Raw genomic sequence first — 18,214 nt, 5'->3', positions numbered from 1 at the left:
AGGAAGTGATCATCACAATACAGGAAGTGAGAATCACGACACAGGAAGTGATCATCACAACACAGGAAGTGAGAATCACGACACAGGAAGTGATCATCACAACACAGGAAGTGAGAATCACGACACAGGAAGTGATCATCAGAATACAGGAAGTGAGAATCACGACACAGGAAGTGATCATCAGAATACAGGAAGTGAGAATCACAACGCAGGAATTCCCGATGTGGTAACTCACCAATATTGTTCTGACTGCCGGAATGAAACTCACCAAATCCACGTTGTGCACGTTACGTCTGCTGTGTTGCTATGGAGACCAATAAACATCCGCAAGGACATCTCGACAGTGAGCGGTGCACCGCCTTCTTACGGAAGTTGACATCACAGAACTACTCTTGACGTTCTAGATGTGAAGCTTTCGTGACTGCAAGGATTCATACTCCTAGGTTCTTTTGGTAAAGTCACGTAGGTAGAAAAAGAAGAATAAAATAATAATGAAAATAACTAATTCTAATATATACAAGGTCGGGTCTCTTGGAATCTCTCTTTTACTTGATACAGCTATCGTGCTGTGACGGTTCCACCTGAAGACGGAAGCTTGTGTTGCCTCTGAAACGTCGTGATTTTTATTTTCTTTTTATCAAGTGATACAGCGAGCGTGCTGTGACGGTTCCACCTGAAGACGGAAGCTTGTGTTGCCTCCAAAACGTCGTGATTTTTATTTTACTTTTGTTAATTTTAATTTATTTTTTTACTTTTTTACCTACGTGACTTTACCGAAAAAACCTAAGAGTATGAAAATAACTAAATTTAATCACGACGTTTCGGAAGCAACACAAGCCCCCGTCATCAGGTGTCATCAGGTGTAACTGGAGTAGTTACACCTGATGACGGACGCTTGTGTTGCCTCCGAAACGTCGTGATTTTTATTTTATTTTTATCAAGTGATACAGCGAGCGTGCTGTGACGGTTCCACCTGAAGACGGAAGCTTGTGTTGCCTCCGAAACGTCGTGATTTTTATTTTACTTTAGTTAATTTTAATTTATTTTTTTACTTTTTTACCTACGTGACTTTACCGAACAAACCTAAGAGTATGAAAATTACTAAGTTAAATCACGACGTTTCGGAAGCAACACAAGCCCCCGTCATCAGGTGTCATCAGGTGTAACTGGAGCAGTTACACCTGATGACGGAGGCTTGTGTTGCTTCCGAAACGTCGTGATTTAATTTAGTTATTTTCATTTATTATTATTTTATTATTATTATTATTTTTTTTACCTACGTGACTTTACCGAAAGAACCTAAGAGTACTTTTGACGTCACTGCATTCGTCATTTTTTGTTCTATTGTGTTGCACCTGGAGGGGGGGGGGGGGATTACAAAGACAAAGATCCCCCGTGTAGCCTTGACAGACTGCTGGGGCAAGTGCTGTTAGCGAGTAACCCCTATGAAGGCCGGCACGGCACACGAGGGGGTGGGTGGCCAGCACCACGCCCGACCGCCTTTGTCTCCACAGTGACGATGTTTACTACACCAGGTACTCATTTCAGGCTGAGTCGACCTAGGCGAAGCCCATGACCCGGTTTAGATAATCGTCACTGGTGTTGGCCGTGATCGGGAATTGAACTCGAGTCGCCGGCTTCGTAGAGTAGCGTGCTGACCGCTGCACCACCACTCCCCACCAACGCACACACACACACAGCAGTTGTGTTGGTATTTTATCGAGTGTTGCGGACAGCGTTTAAATCACGTAATTCACAAGCCCAGCGTGTTATTTAAAAGTCATTAACCAACCCGGCAACTGCAAGCAAGCAATTTCAAATGTACACGCCCACGTACCCGATCCTCTGACTAAATCTACCGGATTTCTAGCAGGCTATCATGTCAAGCTGGCAGCCACTCCTTCTAGGACCAAGTGCAACCTCTTAGGGGCCGTCCATAAATGACGTCACGCACCTAGGGGGGGAGGGGTGGTCAGACATTTGTGACGATGTGTGACGAGGGGGGGGGGGTTTGAGAAATGTGACGTCACATCAAAATGCGCAACTTGAAATAAATATAGACAACACGTTCCACTTAATTAAATAAACTTTCTGATAAATGTTTTCTCCCGCAACATCAGAGTGCAGCGCCACATTCAATACGCACTACAATGACAATAGTTTAAAGCGATTTGAAGCATTTTTTTTATTTTTTTTGGGGGGGGGCAGAGCTTTGTGACGTCATATTTGAGGGGGGGGTCTGACTTTTTGTGACGCCGTGTGACGAGGGGGGGGGGGTCAAAAATCGACCAAAATCGCGTGACGTCATTTATGGACGGCCCCTTACACCCTCTCTCTCGCACCCGCGCGCGTACACACACCCTCTCACGCACACCCTCTCTCGCACCCGCGCGCGTACACACACCCTCTCGCGCACACCCTCTCGCGCACACCCTCTCGCGCACACCCTCTCGCGCACACCCTCTCGCGCACACCCTCTCGCGCACACCCTCTCGCGCACACCCTCTCGCGCACACCCTCTCGCGCACACCCTCTCGCGCACACCCTCTCGCGCACACCCTCTCGCGCACACCCTCTCGCGCACACCCTCTCGCGCACACCCTCTCGCGCACACCCTCTCGCGCACACCCTCTCGCGCACACCCTCTCGCGCACACCCTCTCGCGCACACCCTCTCGCGCACACCCTCTCGCGCACACCCTCTCGCGCACACCCTCTCGCGCACACCCTCTCGCGCACACCCTCTCGCGCACACCCTCTCGCGCACACCCTCTCGCGCACACCCTCTCGCGCACACCCTCTCGCGCACACCCTCTCACACACACCCTCTCACGCACACCCTCTCGCGCCCGCGCGCATACACACACCCTCTCACACACACCCTCTCACGCACACCCTCTCGCGCCCGCGCGCGTACACACAACCTCTCACACACACCCTCTCACGCACACCCTCTCACGCACACCCTCTCACACACACCCTCTCACGCACACCCTCTCGCGCCCGCGCGCGTACACACACCCTCTCACACACACCCTCTCGCGCACACCCTCTCGCGCACACCCTCTCGCGCACACCCTCTCGCGCACACCCTCTCGCGCACACCCTCTCGCGCACACCCTCTCACGCACACCCTCTCGCGCACACCCTCTCACGCACACCCTCTCGCGCACACCCTCTCGCGCACACCCTCTCGCGCACACCCTCTCACGCACACCCTCTCGCGCACACCCTCTCGCGCACACCCTCTCGCGCACACCCTCTCGCGCCCGCGCGCGTACACACACCCTCTCACACACACCCTCTCGCGCACACCCTCTCGCGCACACCCTCTCGCGCACACCCTCTCACACACACCCTCTCACGCACACCCTCTCGCGCCCACGCGCGTACACACACTCTCTCACGCACACCCTCACACACACACCCTCTCGCGCCCACGCGCGTACACACACCCTCTCACGCACACCTTCTCACGCACACCCTCTCACACACACACACCCTCACACACACACCTTCTCATGCACACCCTCTCACGCACACCTGCGTCCTTGACCGAACCTACGGAGTTTCCGGCAGCCTCAACCGTGGCCCGCCCACGCCGGGGGTCAGCGCCGGGGGTCAGCGCCGGGGGTCAGCGCCGCGGGTCAGCTCCGCGCCACGTGTCCCCGTATCCACTGGGCGAGCTCCGGGACCCCAGCTCCGTCCCGTGCGCTCCCGGCCAGCACGTCCAGCACCCTCGGCGTCGTCGCCACCATCTTCCCCGCCTCCCTCCGCCCGTCCACGTCGTCATCCACGTCCACGTCGTCGTCGTCGTCGTGGTTCTCCGTCGGCCACCTCGTCACCGCCGCGGTTGCTTCGGCGCCGTCGAGCCGGAGCAGCGAGCGGAACTCCCGCACCGCTCCGGATGTCGCCAGGTCCCTGAGCGGCAGAGGTCGCAAACGGGTTTTGATTCCTTACCCGTACCCGTACCCGGGCGCCATTGCCCCTTGGTGTGGACCAATCAGTTTCAAGGGCAATGCCACTATATTATCAGTGTGTTTTTTGTTTGCATTTGACTGCAAGTATTGTGCTTAATGCAGTAACATAAATCCTTGTAAAAAGGTTTCAGTTTTGTTGCCAGAAAAAAGGGGGAAAACCCCTAATATTATTATTATTATAATAAGAAACTCAGTATTTCAAGAGCCGCAAAGCGTGTGAATACGAGACACCACCACGAAGCGGTCCTTAAAGAGGCGCGCACGGCTCCACATTTCGTGAGAACTGTTTTTTGCCGGCGTTTTTAGTTTGCTGTCCTTCCCCCACCGCCGCACTTCCGATTTTCGAGAGTGAGCGAGAGAGAGAGCGAGAGAGAGAGCGAGAGAGAGCGAGAGAGAGAGAGAGTGAGCGAGAGAGTGAGCGAGAGAGAGAGAGCGAGAGAGTGAGCGAGAGAGTGACCGAGAGAGAGAGCGAGAGAGAGAGCGAGAGAGAGAGCGAGAGAGTGACCGAGAGAGTGACCGAGAGAGTGAGCGAGAGAGAGAGAGAGAGTGAGCGAGAGAGTGAGCGAGAGAGTGAGCGAGAGAGTGAGCGAGCGAGTGAGCGAGAGAGTGAGCGAGAGAGTGAGCGAGAGAGTGAGCGAGAGAGAGAGCGAGAGAGTGAGCGAGAGAGTGAGCGAGAGAGAGAGCGAGAGAGAGAGAGCGAGAGAGTGACCGAGAGAGTGAGCGAGAGAGTGAGCGAGAGAGTGAGCGAGAGAGAGAGCGAGAGAGTGAGCGAGAGAGAGAGCGAGAGAGTGAGCGAGAGAGTGAGCGAGAGAGTGAGAGAGAGAGTGAGCGAGAGAGTGAGCGAGAGAGAGAGCGAGAGAGTGACCGAGAGAGTGAGCGAGAGAGTGAGCGAGAGAGTGAGCGAGAGAGAGAGCGAGAGAGTGACCGAGAGAGTGAGCGAGAGAGTGACCGAGAGAGTGAGCGAGCGAGAGAGAGAGCGAGAGAGAGAGCGAGAGAGTGAGCGAGAGAGTGAGCGAGAGAGTGAGCGAGAGAGTGAGCGAGAGAGAGAGCGAGAGAGTGACCGAGAGAGTGAGCGAGAGAGTGAGCGAGAGAGTGACCGAGAGAGTGAGCGAGAGAGTGACCGAGAGAGTGAGCGAGCGAGAGAGAGAGCGAGAGAGAGAGCGAGAGAGTGAGCGAGAGAGTGAGCGAGAGAGTGAGCGAGAGAGTGAGCGAGAGAGTGACCGAGAGAGTGAGCGAGAGAGTGAGCGAGAGAGTGAGCGAGAGAGAGAGCGAGAGAGAGAGCGAGAGAGTGACCGAGAGAGTGAGCGAGCGAGAGAGAGAGCGAGAGAGAGAGCGAGAGAGTGAGCGAGAGAGTGAGCGAGAGAGTGAGCGAGAGAGAGAGCGAGAGAGAGAGAGAGAGCGAGAGAGTGAGCGAGAGAGTGACCGAGAGAGTGAGCGAGCGAGAGAGAGAGCGAGAGAGAGAGCGAGAGAGTGAGCGAGAGAGTGAGCGAGAGAGAGAGCGAGAGAGAGAGCGAGAGAGTGACCGAGAGAGTGAGCGAGCGAGAGAGAGAGCGAGAGAGAGAGCGAGAGAGTGAGCGAGAGAGTGAGCGAGAGAGTGACCGAGAGAGTGAGCGAGCGAGAGAGAGAGCGAGAGAGAGAGCGAGAGAGTGAGCGAGAGCGAGAGAGTGAGCGAGAGAGTGAGCGAGAGTGAGAGCGAGAGCGAGAGAGTGAGCGAGAGAGAGAGCGAGAGAGTGACCGAGAGAGTGAGCGAGCGAGAGAGAGAGCGAGAGAGAGAGCGAGAGAGTGAGCGAGAGAGTGAGCGAGAGAGTGAGCGAGAGAGTGAGCGAGAGAGTGAGCGAGAGAGTGAGCGAGAGAGTGAGCGAGAGAGAGAGCGAGAGAGTGACCGAGAGAGTGAGCGAGAGAGTGAGCGAGAGAGTGTGCGAGAGAGAGAGCGAGAGAGTGAGCGAGAGAGTGAGCGAGAGAGTGTGCGAGAGAGTGAGCGAGAGAGTGAGCGAGAGAGTGAGCGAGAGAGAGAGCGAGAGAGAGAGCGAGAGAGAGAGAGCGAGAGAGTGAGTGAGAAAGTGAGCGAGAGAGTGAGTGAGAGAGAGAGAGCGAGAGAGTGAGTGAGAAAGTGAGCGAGAGAGTGAGTGAGAGAGTGAGCGAGAGAGTGAGCGAGAGAGTGAGCGAGAGAGTGAGCGAGAGAGAGAGCGAGAGAGAGAGAGCGAGAGAGTGAGCGAGAGAGAGAGAGCGAGAGAGTGAGTGAGAAAGTGAGCGAGAGAGTGAGCGAGAGAGTGAGCGAGAGAGTGAGCGAGAGAGTGAGCGAGAGAGTGAGCGAGAGAGTGAGTGAGAGAGTGAGCGAGAGAGAGAGCGAGAGAGTGAGCGAGAGAGAGAGCGAGAGAGAGAGCGAGAGAGAGAGAGCGAGAGAGTGAGTGAGAGAGTGAGCGAGAGAGTGAGCGAGAGAGTGAGTGAGAGAGTGAGCGAGAGAGAGAGCGAGAGAGAGAGAGAGAGCGAGCGAGAGAGTGAGCGAGAGAGTGAGCGAGAGAGTGAGCGAGAGAGAGAGCGAGAGAGTGAGTGAGAGAGTGAGCGAGAGAGAGAGCGAGAGAGTGAGTAAGAGAGTGAGCGAGAGAGTGAGCGAGAGAGAGAGCGAGAGAGAGAGCGAGAGAGAGAGAGAGCGAGAGAGTGAGCGAGAGAGTGAGTGAGAAAGTGAGCGAGAGAGTGAGTGAGAGAGTGAGCGAGAGAGAGAGCGAGAGAGAGTGAGCGAGAGAGTGAGCGAGAGAGTGAGTGAGAGAGAGAGCGAGAGAGAGAGCGAGAGAGAGTGAGCGAGAGAGTGAGCGAGAGAGTGAGCGAGAGAGAGAGCGAGAGAGAGAGCGAGAGAGAGTGAGCGAGAGAGTGAGCGAGAGAGTGAGTGAGAAAGTGAGCGAGAGAGTGAGTGAGAGAGTGAGTGAGAAAGTGAGCGAGAGAGTGAGTGAGAGAGTGAGCGAGAGAGTGACCGAGAGAGTGGGCGAGAGAGTGAGTGAGAGAGTGAGCGAGAGAGAGAGCGAGAGAGAGAGCGAGAGAGTGAGCGAGAGAGTGAGCGAGAGAGTGAGCGAGAGAGTGAGTGAGAAAGTGAGCGAGAGACTTTTGACTTTTATAAGTTTATTTCACCAGCGCAAATTGCGCTGGAATATTTCCGGTTCATTCAGTATACCTGCCTTTATGGCAACAATAAATGCACAACATCATTCCGCACCACATCGCCACCGCCCCACAGTCAGTGTCCGGTGTGCTTTTGCTTTTCAAAGCATTCAGTGTATCTGCCTTTATGGCAATAAACACTCATCGTCATCACACATCACGTCGTCACCGCTCACAGCCAGTGTCCGGTGTGCTCGTCATCCGGGCCCTCACACCTCTTTGCCTAGCAGAGCAGCTCTTCCGCTCCCACCTCCTCACCCCCGGCTGGCGGCGACGGTAGTGGTGTCCTCTTCAACGCCTCGGGGGAGAAGGGGGTGGTGGGGGGGGATGGTGGCTGTTTTCTGACCTTGATCAACAAGGCCTTTAGCCGGAAGATCTCCTGGCGACTATATCCGAACGTGCCCGGGTCCTGGATCACACGCCGGGCTGTGCTCATAAAGTTGCTCCTGTTGGGGAAGCTGTCCCGCACGCGGACGTTTCGTCTCCCATACGACCATTTCAGGAAACCAAGGAGGTATTCGGGAGAGCACCCCATCTCGGGCATCGGAGGCCAGCTCTTCGGCCTTTCTGCCTGTCCCTTTGGGTCGCCGCCGCTGACGACGCTCACCCTGCTCCCCTGCGACGACGGGCTGGGCGAGGCTGGGTCTGGCTGTTCCACTCCCTTGGTCACCGCCTTCACTTGCGCGTCGCCGCTGGCCTCCATGGCCTCCCTCTTCTCGGCCTCCCTCTTCCCCGCGTCCTTCAAGGCGGAGGGGGGGGGGGGCGTCCACCAGCATGCCCGACAAATCCATCACCCGTTCAGCCTCCCGCTCGCTGAACGCGTACCTGTGTGGCTCCCAGCCCACGTCCGTTACTGCCTGCTCAAGGGAGCGCCTGTCGGGGAAAGCCTTCGTCAGCTCCCTCGCCACATTCCCCTTCCTCCCCCTGTCCACCTTCCTCAACCACACGAGGAGGGCTTTGGGCGTACACTTCCCCGGCCTGGCCTCATCTCTCCAACCTCCAAGCTTCTGGGGGTACTTCCTCTTGTCCAGATCGTCCTCCAAGTCAACACTGTTAGCCACAGCTGCAGCTTTCTGGACGGCGCGATCCCACCATCCGGTGCCCACCGACGTTCCCGGAACGGGGGCCTCCCCGGGCTCGAGCCCAATTTTGCCCATTTTGTTTTTCCTCATTCTCTCTCTCGCCGCTTCATCGTACCACCTTGGGGTGGGCAGAGGGTCGCCCTTCACCGGCACGAAACCCCCCGGCACGCCGTTGTCATCAGTGTCGGGCCACCCCCCGATGTCGGCGAGGGTAACGCCACCTCCCACGTCGGCGCAGGCCTCCTCTTCCATCCCCGCCACCCCCTCTGGGGCCGGGCCCTCGCTGGGCACAATCCCGCTCGCAGGCAGCCCACTCTCCCCCGGGTCCATTTCCATCTCCTCCCCCTCCCTCAGGACAGGCGAAGAGGTGGTTCCCGGAGCCTCGACGCCACCCGGCACAGCCACGGCGCCGGTGGCGGTCGTCGGTTGTTCCTCTCCCTGCGTTGGAGGGGATGAGGTCGGGCCCGGAGGTCGCGCTCCCGGCTCGGTCGTCTCCACCAGGGGCGCGTCACCCACGCCCCCCCCCCGCTCCTCCACAGGGCGGTCGGCTGGCTGGGTACCGTCGCCGGCTGTTTTGGCTGTTTCCACGGGCTGGGCGCTCCCGCGCCTGCCCATCTTCCTCCTCTTCCGCGACCCTCCGACGCTGGTGAACTCTCCACCGTCCTCGTCAGAGGGTTCCTTCTCTGGGGCCGGCTCCCCGCGCTCCGGCGCGGAACCGGCACCATCTTGCTGCGGCTGTTGTTGCTGCCGCTGCTGCTGCGGCGGCTGCTGCTGCACGTCATGCTGCGGCGGCGGGGGGTGCTCCCTCACCCGCTGCTGCTGCTGCTGCGGCTGTTGCTGCTGCTGGTCCTGCAGCTGCTGCTGCTGCTGATCCTGCAGCTGTTGCTGCTGCTGATCCTGCAACTGCTGCTGCTGCCGCTCGCGCTGCTCCCGCTGCTGCTGCGGTTGCGGCTGCAGCGTCGGCGTCGTCCCTGTCGCAGCTCCACCCGACCCCGCCCTGGTGGAGCAATTTTTCTTCACGTGTCCCACGCTGCCACATCCGTAGCAGCGTGGTTCGGTCGTGGCCAGGTACACCGTGTGGACGCGGCCACCAACGGTGCGCTTGAAGGCCACGTCCAACACGGTGCGTCCACCCTTCAGGATGAGGAGCACCTGCCGTTGCCCAGACAAGATGTGTCGCATGGCAGGGTTCCGCGTTCTCATAGGCAGCCTGCTGATGTTCGAGGCCACCGCGCCGAAGCGTTGCAGCTCTCCCATCAGCTCCGCGTCGGTCATGTATGGTGGAGCGCCCGTGATGGTGATCCGCGCCGTCGGTGCTGTGAGAGGGGTGCACTGTACCCGCTGCCCCCCCTCACCTCCGACTACGAGTCCTTTCTCCACCACACGCGCCGCCGCCTCCACCGTGGCTACGTACACAACATAGCCACGGTTCTCTTTTTGCACCACCCGGACAGCAGGCAGCCCGGTGTGCGTTGCTACAGCAGTGGCGACTTCCTCGGGTGCTGTCCCCGACGATGGAAAACATCGGAAGCCGTGGGTATCCGTGAGAGCCTCCGTGCTGCTGGGCTGAGCCATGTCGCCCGCATGGCAGCACCAGCAGCAACAAAAAAATAATCACCAAAAAAAATAAAAAATAAAAATACACCAAACAAACACACAACACAAACACACACACACACAGACAGGCACACACACGCGCAGGACAAACACACAGACGAACTCACACACGACCGAACCAACAAGCAGACAAACGAAAACGAACAATCAAAACAAACATACAAATAAACAAAACGACAGATAGACGAACAAACGCACGCACAATCAACACACAAACAAACAAACACTCAAAACAAACACTCACCAACACGACAACCAGGCCAAACACACGTGGTGTTAACCCAGGTAAAAAAAAACCACCAGGCCAACACACAACGCGACCAGCCAAGCAGACAAACAAATAAACAAAACGACAGAGAAACAAAACAAACGCACGCACAAGCAACACACAAAACAAACAAACACACAGACAAAACACTCACCAAACAGACAAACAGACAACCAGGCCAAACACACGCGGTGTTAAGCCAGGTAAACCAGGTAAAAAAAAACCCCAGGCCAACACACAACGCGACCAACCAAGCAGACAAACAAGCAGAACAAACACACAGACAAACACACAGACCAGACAAACACACAACAACAACAGTAGTAATACAAACTGTTACTATAGCAGGCTGATGTACGAGGAGAAAAACGCAGAATGAACTAGCGTTTTCTCCCTAGTTCACCTCTCTCTAGGCCAGGCTCAGGCTTACACCTGAGCCCAGGCCCCCACCCACACACACGTTAGAGCAGGAGCTCCAGGTGAACACGACCGCACCCAACGGTGGCGAGAGAGAGAGAGAGAGAGACTTTTTTTGACTTTTAAAAGCATCTTTATTACCGTAACAGCAAAAGCTGCCACGGCTGTTGCGTGTCAGGTATCGCTCTGCCACATTCGGCCCGAGCTAACAAACAACAAAACAAACAAACCAAAAGAACAACAATTCGAGGAAAACCGGAGTATCCCGGGGAAAAAACCTCGTCTCGCGCGCGCATTGCGTCATCCGCGCATCTCGCGTCGCCGATTTGCCATGACTGGCGGTCTTATTTTAAAAGTACCACCGCGCGCCGGTTTGGATTCCAACGATCGGGAAGAGACCCGGTCCCGCGCGCGCACCATTTCCATCCCTCACACGCGTCATACCGCCATGTCCACTGTCTTTCGTTTGTCAGTGTCACGCGTGGTGTCGCGCACAGCGCGTGGCGCCGTAAATCAGGTCGCCCGTGCCTTCGCGACGGCGCGCACATGTTGCCCTTCCGGGCTGCTGGAGCGCCGTTCGCGCCGTGTCTCAGCTCGTCCCACGTCTTATTTCGCCCGTGCTCGCCGTCCTTAGCGGAGACCTTTCAGGGAAGGCTCTCCAACGGCCGCGCCAGTCTGCCACGGACGCGCGTGCACGCCGACACTCCCAGCATCGCGCTGTAGACAGTCGCCGGTGCCACGCAGCGGCGCGCGCAAATTGCCCATCCGGGCTGCTGAAGCGCCGTTCGCCTCGTGTCTCAGTCCGTCGCACTTCTTGCTCCGCCCATGCTCGCCGTTCGTCGGGATCCTCCCAGGAACGGCTCTCCATCGGGCGCACCAGACTGCCACACGCCGGCTCTCCCCTGTGGGGAAGGGGACGGAGGGGGGGGGGACAGGGGAGGGGGGGGGAAGGGGGGGGGGGGGACGAGGGGGGGGGGGGGGGGTGGTGGGAGGGCGCTGCTCCACGCAACGCGCGGCTTGGAGCGCCACCACCAGCGCGCGCAGCTGCCCCACACGCGCAGTCGCCGGTCGCTCACACGGGCAGAGACCCGTGCACTTCGTTTGTCCGCGCTATACACGCGGCTTGTCACGGCCGTTGTCATAGGCGTATTATTAGGGTTCCGCCCTCACTTGACCATAGAGAATGGCCGGCCCCCCATTTGTTCTGGAAGGACTCGTGCTCCCCTCCCATTCGCGTGTAGTACTCGTGTTCCATTTTTAGCCTCGCTGCTATCAGCCCGCGCATCATCGCTACTGCTGAGCAGCTTTCGTTTGTGGCTCCTGCGTCTTCCAGCTTTTTTTTGCGTGTTTTGTATACTGCCATTTTTGCCTGCGCCAACACAAAGTTGGCCAGGACGTGGCGCTTGTCCAGCCTGCGGGGTACTCCGCACACCAAGGTGCTGCGAAAGAAGGGCACGCCGATTTTGGTGAGGATGGCTCCCAGCGTCGCGAAGAGCGGTGCCAGCCTCCGACAGTCCAGGTATATGTGTGCGAGATCTTCTTCCTCGTCACAGAAGGCGCATGACGCGGACGCTCCTGGCTGGATCTTGTGGACCCACACTGCTGAAGGCAGTGCCCAGTGGGCCAGCCTCCATTGCAGGTCTCCGGCTCTTTTCGCCACTGGGGCTTTATAAAACTCTCTCCACTGCGGGGTGACATCTAGCAGTGGGGAGAAGCGATCTTTCCATTTCGTGGATGGCGTACTTTCGAGTGCTCGGCGATGCAGTGTTTTTACGCAGCAGTTGTAAATAGCTGCTTTGGAGGCAGTCCGTAGGGCAAAGTCCCCGCACTCATCCAGCTTCAACAGCAGCCCTGTGTCGTTCCGCCCGGGGGGTTGAACGCAGGCTGCCTGTAGTTCCGGGCAGGTGAGGGGGCGGGCCGAGTCAGTGCCGTCCGGCGTACGTAGCTGCAGATGGAAATCCTTCGCCGTCGCCAGCACCGCTCGCAGCACTTTCCCTCCGGCTATCACCGTGCGGAGACCTGCGTCGAGACTTATTTCAGCCGCGCTCTTCCACCTTCGACAGCCATCGCGGCTCTGTGTTACGTCTCCAACCGTCTTAACGCCGGCTCGAATAAAACGGAAAGCCATCGCTTTTTCACCCTTCACCCCTCCGAAGAGGTCATTAAAGAACAGGGGCTCCGTCAGGAAGGCGGCCATACCGCAGTAGGGGGTCTTCCTCGCCCACTCCAGGCTTCGCCACGCCTCGCTCAGATTTTGATAGTATGCAGGCAGTCCATTGCAGTCCACTAGGCTCAGGTCCATAAGGAACAGCTCTCTCCCATAGCCCATCCGTCCCCCGGCGCACCTCAGCACGGCGAGGGCCAGCGACTTCCACGGCGCTTCCTCCTGATCGTATAATATGGCCTTCGCTGTCTGGATGCGAAAGCACATTATTCTGGCCGCCACGTCCACCAAGCCCTGTCCGCCTTCGTGCCTCGGCAGATGGAGTACGCCGGGCCTGAGCCAGTGTTTCCCGGCCCAAACGAAGGCGACGAGCGCTCTGCTGACCTTGGCCACCAACCATTCCGGAGGGGAGAGGGCCTTCATTCTGTGCCATAGTACAGCGGCAGCCAGGTTGTTGGCGATCAGTGTCCTGCCCTTAAAGGAGAGATGTGCACGAAGGTGTTCCCACGATTTCAGCTTGTCCTCAAGTTTTGCACGCAGCTCCTCCCAGTTTTTCCGGGTCGTCGAGTCGCTCCCCAGGTGCACTCCGAGGTACAAAACCCCGTCATCCCGCCACTGCACTCCGCCCGGGAGGGATACGGGTTGCGTGGCGCTGTGTAGCCCCATCCACAGTGCCGTGCTTTTCCTCCAATTGACCTTGGCGCCGGCGGCGTTCTCATAGTCCTCGACCGCACTGCGCAGCGCGACGACGTCTTCACTGTCGGTCACCACCACGCAGACATCATCAGCGTACGCCGAGAGCCTCAGGTTCGCTCCGTCAGGACCAGGGAAGGATAGTCCAGGCAGGGTGGTTCTCAACCTTCTCAGGAAAGGCTCTAGTGACAGCGCATATAGCAGCCCCGAGAGAGGGCATCCCTGCCGCACCCCCCTCGTTACCGGGAAGGGGGGACCTAGGCGTTGATTGATTTTAATTGTGCTTTGTATGTCGGTGTACAGTAGTTGGACTTGTGCCGTGAACAGAGGTCCGAAGCCGAAGGTGGATAGGAGTTTTTTGAGGTAGCCGTGTTCCACCCTGTCGAAGGCCTTCTCTTGGTCCATGAAGACCATTCCGGCGTTCATACGGTGTATTTCGGCCAAGGATATGGCATCGCGGACCGCAACAATGCTGTCATGAATGGTGCGTCCGGGGATGCAGTAGGTCTGGTCCTTGCCGATGATGCGGCCTGCCACGGTCTTTAGACGGTTAGCTATCGCCTTAGCGATTATTTTATAGTCTGTGCACAGGAGGGACACCGGCCGCCAGTTCTCTATCTTGCGCGGGTCTCCTTTCTTTGGTAGCAGAACTACCACTGCCCGCCTGCAGCTGACTGGCAGCCGTCCTTCTCGCAGGCTCGCCGCCAGCACCTCCAGCAGGCAGGGGCCGATTATATCCCAGAAGGCCTCGTAGAACTCTACTGGGAGACCGTCGATGCCTGGAGATTTGCCCCTGGGGAGCCCTGCCATCGCGGCCCGCAGCTCCTCCATGGTTATGGGGCCTTCCAGTTTTTCTCTCTCCTCCTCCTCCAGGGTGGGACTTCCTTCTAGGAGGAGATCGGCTGCTCCTGGTTGTGTAGTTCCGCTTTTCAGCAAGCGTGAGAAGAACTGTGTGGCCGTGAGCCTGATTTCCTCCTCAGAGGTTGTTGTTTTGCCCTCTTCAGTCAGCAGACTCGTGATCGTATTGTTACTGCTGTTCTTGTTGCTGTTGCTGTTCTGAAGGCGAAAGAAGTATTTGGAGGGCGAGTCCATCTGTTCTAGATGCCGTATCCTCTTTTCCACATAGGATGCGTGCATCCGCTGATCGGTCACAGCCCTAAAAAGTTTCTGTTTTTCGAGCAGCGGTGGCGCCAGATCCACGTCTCTCTGCGCTACCCCGCCGGACCCTGTATCCATTTCCAGCTGGAGCAGCTCCTCTTCCAGGCGTCGCAGTGCATCGTGCCTCGCAACAGCGCGATGGCCCACAAGCTGTATAGAGAGGGCTCTCACCTGCGCCTTGACGGCTTCCCACCGCTGTGGGGCGGGGATGGAGGGGTCCTCGTCCTTTTCCAAATGCGACCAACATGCCCTGATCGCCGTTTTGAACTCTTGCTCGTCCAGCTGGGTCACATCCATCCGCCAATAAGGGCAGCGACGGCGCTCCCCGGGCACCCGTAACAAAGCTGTAATTAGATGGTGATCTGATATGCCTGTCGGTCTTATCCGGCATTCACCGAGGAGAGTCGTGTTATCCTTATTTATGTAGATGCGATCCAGTCTAGCGAGGCTCACCCCGCCTTGAGGAGAGCCGCGGCACCACGTGTATTGCCGTTTCGTCGGATTTTGCAGCCTCCACGCGTCGGCGAGGCGGAGTTGTTGTAGCGTCCTCGCGAGTGGTCTCGCCGATTCAGGGTGCGGCTCGGGGCCGCTGCGGTCGAGCGCCGGATCCAGGGTGCAGTTCCAGTCTCCGCCCGCGACCGCAACGACCCCGTCAGCCCTGCTCGCCTCCAACGCGGTGTGCAGCGTGTCAGTGAAGAAACCCTTCCTCTCTTTGCTCTTGCATGGGGCGTAGACATTGAAGCACCTGAATCTGGTGCCATTAACTACAAAGTCCACCGAGATCAGGTGCGCCTTAAGAATCTCCCTGAAGACCACCTTCTCCGGGGTGAATCTTCTTCCGAACAAGAAGGCTACTCCTGCCCGATTCCCGTCCCCATTGCTGAAGAAGGAAGGGGCACCTATCAGGGGCTGCCGTCGAGCACATAGGGTGGCGTCAAGATGCGTTTCTTGTATCATCGCGATGTCTGCTTTGTTTTCCTCTAGCAGTATACAAACGCGATGCCATCTTTCTCTGTCTCTCACTCCGTTGCTGTTAACACTCAGGATCTTAATGCTGGAGGCCGTCATTGGTTTTCCTCATTCCCTTCTTCTTGCGGTGTCACGGGAGTCTGCTCCTGGAAGAGGGAGCTCTGCTTCCCCAGTTTCGTCCGCAGTGCCCGCAGCCGATGTGCCTCACCGGAGCCGAAGCCGTGAAGCTCCGGTTTCTGCAGTATTATGCGGGCGGCCTTCTTAAACCCTTCCAGGTCGGGGAAGGCCAGTTCAGGCTGCTGGTGCCATTGCCTGAAGTTTGCCCTGAGGTAGCGGAGGATGTCCTGGGGGGCATACACCCGCTCTGCCACCACTTCGGAATAACTCCTTTCACTCGCCGTGTCGTCATCATCGCAGTCCCTTCCCTCACCGATCACGGCCCCCTCCGCGACCGTGTGGGGTCCGGCCGTGGTGGGTTGCCCCCCGACACTCTCAGGTGTTGGTAGAGTGTTCTCCCCGTCTTCCACCTGTACTCCACCAGGTGGGGGGGGGGGGGGTCACGTCTTCCCCGCGCGCGACAGCACTCCTTCTGCTCTCATCTTTCGATGTCTGCGCATCGGGCTTACGACCGCCCTGCGTTGCTACCCCATCGCAGCTGTCATTTTCGTCACAACTGCTGGCGTTGACGGTGCCACTGCCACTTTCCTCTTCCGTGGTCGTGAATTGTGCCCTTGCTGCTGCTGTTGCCCGCTTCGGGCGGGTGCCACCACCACCCCCTTGGACCGCAGCATTCCGCATGGCCCTCCTCCTTTTCCTGCTTTCCACGACGGTGAAATCCATTTCACCGTCGTCCTCACCATCTATTCCATGCGTGCTGCTCGTGGCGTCTCCAGGCAGGTGGATCTGCTGCTGTTGCTGTTGCTGCTGCTGCTGCTGCTGTTGCGGTTGTTGCTGTTGCTGCTGTTGCTGCCGTTGTCTCCGCCGCTGCGTTGGCGATGGCAGCGGCGGCGGCGGCGGCATCTGTTCTTGTTGTACCTGCTGTTGCTGCTTTTCCTGTTTGTCCTGTTTTTGTTGTTGGTGCTGCTGTTGTTGCGGCGTCTGCTGCTCCTGCTGTTGTGGCTGCTGTTGTGGCGGCTGCTGCCGCTGCTGCTGCTGTTGTGGTGGCTGTTGTTGCTGTTGCTGTTGCGTTTGCTGCTGCTTTTTCTCCTTCGGGCAGTTCTTGCGGGTGTGCCCCGCTCCACCGCACCCGAAGCATCTCAGGGCTACCGACGAGGCAAAGACTATGTAGGTGTGCCCATCGATAGCGTACTTCATCGTCAGTTCTATTTCTGACTTGCCATCTTTCGGAATTACATACACCTGGCGCTGCAGGGATTTGACGTGCGCCAGGCGCGGGTTCTTCGTCCGCAGTGGCACCATCGTAACGTTGGACACCACTGTCCCAAAGCGCTCCAGATCCTTCTTCAGGGCCGCACCGGGGAGGAAAGGGGGGGCTCCGGAGAGGAGCACCCTGATGGCCGGTGTCGCGAGAGGGGTGCACTGAAGCAGTTGCTCGTCCATGACGATACCGGTCGCCACAACGCCGTCCACCATTTCCTCCTTTGCCACGTACACCACCACACCGTGGTCCTGGCGTTGTGCTGCCCACACGTTGGGGTAGCCGACGATCTCGGCTACCACCTCCGCTACAGCCTCCGCAGTCGTTGTTGGCGGCGGGAAGACAATGAAGCCGTTCCGCTTTGTGAGACCTTCCAGTCCCATGCGGTGCTCCATCGTGCACAAAAGAAAGAAAAACGGCTGTGGCCTCAAGCCGCAATAAAGGAAAGGAATAAAAGAAAACCACTACAAAGGGAAGGGCGTATGATTAAAGGTTCTTTTCCTTTTTAAGGGAGAAAGAAAAAAGGTCGCCAAAAAGGAAGGATGCTAGAAGAAAAAACCGTATGTAAACTCTCACTCTAGGCCGAGCCAGGCTCACACCTGTGCCCAGGCCTCCGTTCACACCAACGCTAGGGCAGGAGCTCCAGGTGAACACGACCGCACCCAACGGTGGCGAGAGAGAGAGAGAGAGAGAGAGAGAGAGAGAGAGAGAGAGAGAGAGAGAGAGCGAGAGAGAGAGAGCGAGAGGGTGAGTGAGAAAGTGAGCGAGAGAGTGAGTGAGAGAGAGAGAGCGAGAGAGTGAGTGAGAAAGTGAGCGAGAGAGTGAGTGAGAGAGTGAGCGAGAGAGTGAGCGAGAGAGTGAGCGAGAGAGTGAGCGAGAGAGTGTGCGAGAGAGAGAGCGAGAGAGTGAGCGAGAGAGTGAGCGAGAGAGTGTGCGAGAGAGTGAGCGAGAGAGTGAGCGAGAGAGTGAGCGAGAGAGAGAGCGAGAGAGAGAGCGAGAGAGAGAGAGCGAGAGGGTGAGTGAGAAAGTGAGCGAGAGAGTGAGTGAGAGAGAGAGAGCGAGAGAGTGAGTGAGAAAGTGAGCGAGAGAGTGAGTGAGAGAGTGAGCGAGAGAGTGAGCGAGAGAGTGAGCGAGAGAGTGAGCGAGAGAGAGAGCGAGAGAGAGAGAGCGAGAGAGTGAGCGAGAGAGAGCGAGAGAGTGAGTGAGAAAGTGAGCGAGAGAGTGAGTGAGAGAGTGAGCGAGAGAGTGAGCGAGAGAGTGAGCGAGAGAGTGAGTGAGAGAGTGAGCGAGAGAGAGAGCGAGAGAGTGAGCGAGAGAGAGAGCGAGAGAGAGAGCG

The 18,214-nt window shown here is 57.6% G+C and overlaps 1 protein-coding gene across 5 annotated transcripts in view; it reads right to left on the bottom strand.

The window, feature by feature from the left end:
• Window positions 1-2,734: 2,734 nt before the first annotated feature.
• The window catches only part of ARL16 (ARF like GTPase 16), a 31,858-nt gene continuing 16,378 nt past the window's right edge, over window positions 2,735-18,214 (bottom strand). For 4 of the 5 annotated variants that reach the window (XM_078880168.1, XM_078880164.1, XM_078880165.1 and 1 more), the window contains exon 6: window positions 2,736-3,920. In XM_078880168.1, the coding sequence (XP_078736294.1) occupies window positions 3,647-3,920 (274 nt within the window). In that variant the 3' untranslated portion in view covers window positions 2,736-3,646. Of the gene's footprint in view, window positions 3,921-18,214 lie in introns of all 5 variants that reach the window. The other variant, XM_078880167.1, reaches the window with a different exon arrangement.

The sequence above is a fragment of the Lampetra fluviatilis genome, chromosome 56 (assembly GCF_964198595.1).
Source record: "Lampetra fluviatilis chromosome 56, kcLamFluv1.1, whole genome shotgun sequence".
NCBI lineage: Eukaryota > Metazoa > Chordata > Hyperoartia > Petromyzontiformes > Petromyzontidae > Lampetra > Lampetra fluviatilis.
This window is presented reverse-complemented; position numbering and strand designations above follow the sequence as displayed.